Here is a 4,426-nt window from a genome sequence, read left to right as displayed (position 1 = left end):
TTTCAGGAGAATAGCTTATTTCCCTTTTGTATGATGCTGCTGGAGTGGGACTGGGGAGTCTTTAGGGGAGGAGCCTCAAGGTGTCCTCACAACTGCATTGTCTGACCCTGTAATCCCACCTGGCCGGCTCTTTCTCTATTTGTGGATGACAGGAATCAGACACTCCTTCGAGGATGGTGTTTTAGTCGTGACGTGAGGCCACGTGGAGTGGTCAGGGACTGCACGAGGAGGCCCTTCCCTTGCCCTGCGGCATGTGCACTAGCCTAGGCGGACCCAGCAGTGACGACACGTGTAAACACGGGGCCTCAGAGATGGAGCGATGGCTTCCGTGGAGTCACGGTCAGTGGCGTTGTCCCAACCCTTCCTTACCGTCAGGAGCACCGACGTGCTGGGAAGTCACCCTGCCCGACAGCAGGATGTGATGCTGGCTTGACTCAGTGCCCCCGGACGTGGTGTGGCACAGCGGTTTCATGTTCAGAGATTCAGAGTGTTTCCTCTTCTTTAATCATCTTTTATTTCTCCTCTAATCACAAAATTATTATTATTATTATTTTTGGAAATCTTCCTAATAGTTGATGAAAACAAAAGGTACTTGCAACATCACCTTACTATCACTATTATTTTTTATTTTTGAGAGAGAGAGAGAGAGAGAGAGAAAGAGAGAGAGAGCGAGTGAGCGGGAGAGAATGGGCATGCCAGGATGTTCAGTCACTGCAAATAAACTCCTTGTGGTGCACGTGTGATCTTGTGTGTTTACTCCGTTGTGTGTCTGGCTACGTGGGACCTGGAGATTCAAACATGCATTCTTAGGCTTTGCAGGTAAGCTTCTTAACCGCTAAGCCATCTCTCCAGCCTGCAATATCACTTTAAATGCTTACCTAGTACACTACATCGTCAGCCCCACTGACTGTGGGCAGAGATCAAGAGATCTGACAGGTGCACTTGGAAAGCATTATCAACCTGTCACGAGTGACCAGTGCCAGCATGTGGCCTGAGGTCCGTTAGTGTCTCCGTGTCGTCTGTGCAGTACATGCAGGAGTGAGCGGGCGATGGGGCAGGCGGAAGAGCGATGACCTTTAAGGACAACGCAGAGAATGAACACGCCTTCTTGCAAACGGGTGGCGCAGTGGTTCCGTGGGTCACAGTGCTTGCTGCTTAAGCAGGTGGACAGCAGCTCTATCATTTGCAGCCATGTCAAGAGCTGGATGTGGTCATGCCTGCCTGCCACCCCAGGGTGGAGGTGGGCAAGGCAGGAGGATCACCAGGGCTCCCTAATCAGCCAGTTAAACTGAAAGAAGGGGGGATGGTAGTTCCAGGTACAGTGAGGGACTCTATCTCAGGGACATAAGGTAAAACATCAGTTGAAGAGGACATCAGAGGTCTTCCTCTGGCCTCTGCAGCATGTACATGGGGTCTTTCAATACCCTTAAATATGGAAAAAAGTGAATGAAATCCAACGTGTGGGACAAAACTAAGTTCACTTTCCACCCATGTTCTCCAAGAGTTCATACTGTATTTTTATTTTATTTTGTGCGTGCATGTGCGTGTGTGTGTATGCATGTAAGCATGTGTGTGTGTGCTTGTGTGGAGGTCAGAAGACAACTTCTGGAGGTCAGTACTTGCCTTCCACCTCGTTTAAGGAAGGTTTGCTCTCTCTTTCTCTTGTTCCTGCTGTTATTATTGAAGACTGCTGTGTTACCAGATCTTCCGAGCTTCTAGAACACTCTTCCATCTTCACTTCCCATCTCACAGTCAGCTTGCTGAGATTGCGGGAGCCCTTTGTAACTTCTGACTTAATTTCATGCCTTTATTTATTTATTTGAGAGCGACGGACAGAGAAAGAGGCAGATAGAGAGAGAGAGAGGGAAAGAGAGAGAGAATGGGTGTGCCAGGATCTCCAGCCACTGTAAACAAATTCCAGATGCATGCACCACCTTGTGCATGTGGCTTACATGGGTCCTGGGGACTCAAGCCTCAAACTAGGGTCTTTAAGCTTTATAGGCAAGTGCTTAACAGCTAAGCCGTCTCTCCAGCCCCTAATTTTATACTTTTAATGCTCTGCTCTTTCCCCCTCCCCTAGCTTGCCTACAGTTCTGTGCGTATGGTGGTTGAGTGTGAACACTCTGTTCTCTACCATAGGGAACATCAGTGGGGATCACAGAAGCGTGTTTTGGTAAGTAGATTTTGAATAAGTACGTGCGATTTTATTTATTTGTACCCACCCCCCCGTTTCCTTAATGTGGTAGTTAAGATGTGTTTGGCAAAGCATACAACAGCTGTGGCGCATCCTCAGGGGAAGTAAGGGAGAAAAGGCTCCGAGACAGCTGGATCCCCGTCTGAGGCCAGAGCCTGTCCTAGGAGAGCGGATGATGGATCACCAGGGTCTGAGGACGTTGGTCCAACCGGGGACTCGGCAGAAGCGGGATGCGGAGCTCGGCATCTCATGCTGAACAGGTTCCACGAATTGCCCAAAGCTGTCAGCACCACTTCCTAGAGAAAATTCCAACCTAGGGCGAAGAGCAGGCTGTGGTCACAGGGCTTGTCAAAGGGGGCACTTGAATCAGAATCCGAGTTTATTTTGGGTCTCTTGTTCCTTCAAATACACTTGTAAGCATATAAAGAGAATAAACATGGATATGAGTTCACAGTCCACAAAAGAGCCGTCAGCTGAAGCTGAGAACGCGGGGTGCATGGGCCTCAGTGGCTCGCCAACCTCAGGAAGCCCATTCACGGACGACCCCGAGAGAACACCCCAGCTCGCCTCTGCCTCGGGTTACCGGAACTTTCTCTGAGTCATGGCTCTCAGCATGACCAGGATGTCCAAGAACAGGATATTTCTTATTTTGCAGGGCCCCAGTCAAGCCAGTTGTGGATGGATTTGCATCCTGGTTAGGAAATTGTTGGGCCTGCCCCCTCTTAGGTAGTCCTGCTTCCCCCTGGGAGGGGCCGTCAGCCCTATAAAGAGGTCCTCTGACCTACGATGTCTGCAGCAATCCTGTTCTCACATCTGGATCGGCGGTGCAGAACCTGGTGAGTGTGATTTGTTGAATTTTTATTTGTCTTTTCGTGGGCTGTGCTCAGTCAGGAGACAGCACATTTGGTGGATCCAGGTCATCGTCACAGGGAGGATGTGACCGAATGGGTAGCATTTAGGAATGGAGCACAGTGTGGTTGCTTGTGTTAGATGTTGGATATATAATAATACAATACAATATAATATAATATAGCCAATATAATAAGAGAGGTTTGATTAAAAGAAAATGATGGAAGAGCCTATCTTTCTCTTTTCCATATCTTTTTGAAATTCCTTCCAAGTCTTCTGTCATAAGAAGTTGAGGGTCACATCAATTCTTTCAAACAACCATTTCTCAGCCATCCTCCTTGGTTTACAAAAGAGAAAGGATCACAAGGTTTCTGAACTTGTGGTGGCCTTTGTGGAAGGCTTCGTTTTCAATCAAATAGTGTCACTAGGTTCGATGAGATGGTAATACCTTCTTAGGAAAATTGATGTGAGATGAAAGAAGGTTTGCCATGGAATTAAGTTGATAAATTGGAAGGGAAAATCCAGAAAGTCATAAAAGGGTGGGTGGACATTACTGGGTGGACACTGGAGAGAAGTGATCTCTCCTGATGTCATGAGCCTTGGCGCCTTCTCTGGGGAACTCCTTTCTTATGAACACTGCCACACAATTTCTTTCAGATTCCGAGACTCCAGCAAAGATGTCTTACCACCAGCAGCAGTGCAAGCAGCCCTGCCAGCCTCCTCCTGTGTGCCCACCTCCCAAGTGCCCAGAGCCTTGTCCACTTCCCAAGTGCCCAGAGCCTTGTCCACTTCCCAAGTGCCCAGAGCCTTGTCCTCCAATGTACCCAGAGCCTTGTCCACCCCCACAGTGTCCGGAGCCGTGTCCACCTCAGCTGTGCCAGCAGAAATGCCCTCCTGTACAACCTCCTCCCCCCTGCCTGCAGAAGTGCCCACCCAAGAGCCAGTGACGACCTCACGACACCTCAGGACCAACAGGAAACAAGGAAAATGGCCTAATCTACTCCCACAGCAACACCTTCACGGTCCCTTCCCAGCCTGCCCTGGCCGTGGAAGAATCTTCTCTACCCTTTAGTTCTTAGATGACCTCTCGTAGCGTAAGGCATCTTTGAGAAAGCTATGGTGTCCCAGAGCTGCAGATGGTCCGTCCTGTGTGGTTCCAGCATGCCAGGGCTTCTGAAGACAAGGGCGGCACCTGTTTCTCTGTGCTAACAGAAGATGCCTTCGGTTTCTGTCTCCTGGTGTTGATTTTCTGCCACCTGGGCAACTGTTCTTTTACTTTCTGAATAAAGTACATTTTTGGTGATGGATTTTATTTTCCTTGAAATCCTTTGTTAATAATATCACATATTGTTTTGGTCCATTTTAAATTTAATTTTACTTATT

General features: G+C 48.6%; 1 protein-coding gene across 1 annotated transcript; it reads left to right on the top strand.

The window, feature by feature from the left end:
• Positions 1-3,720: 3,720 nt before the first annotated feature.
• On the top strand, positions 3,721-3,990 carry LOC101611427 (small proline-rich protein 2G-like). Its single transcript, XM_004667177.2, has one exon. It carries the CDS (start codon positions 3,721-3,723, stop codon positions 3,988-3,990), a length of 270 nt encoding a protein of 89 aa, XP_004667234.2.
• The last annotated feature ends 436 nt before the right edge of the window (positions 3,991-4,426 follow it).

Source organism: Jaculus jaculus, chromosome 19 (genome assembly GCF_020740685.1).
Source record: "Jaculus jaculus isolate mJacJac1 chromosome 19, mJacJac1.mat.Y.cur, whole genome shotgun sequence".
NCBI lineage: Eukaryota > Metazoa > Chordata > Mammalia > Rodentia > Dipodidae > Jaculus > Jaculus jaculus.
This window is presented reverse-complemented; position numbering and strand designations above follow the sequence as displayed.

What these genes read in the sequence shown, in the direction of transcription:
- LOC101611427 (XM_004667177.2), top strand. Translation starts at nt 3,721, where the DNA reads ATGTCTTACCACCAGCAGCAGTGCAAGCAGCCCTGCCAGCCTCCTCCT.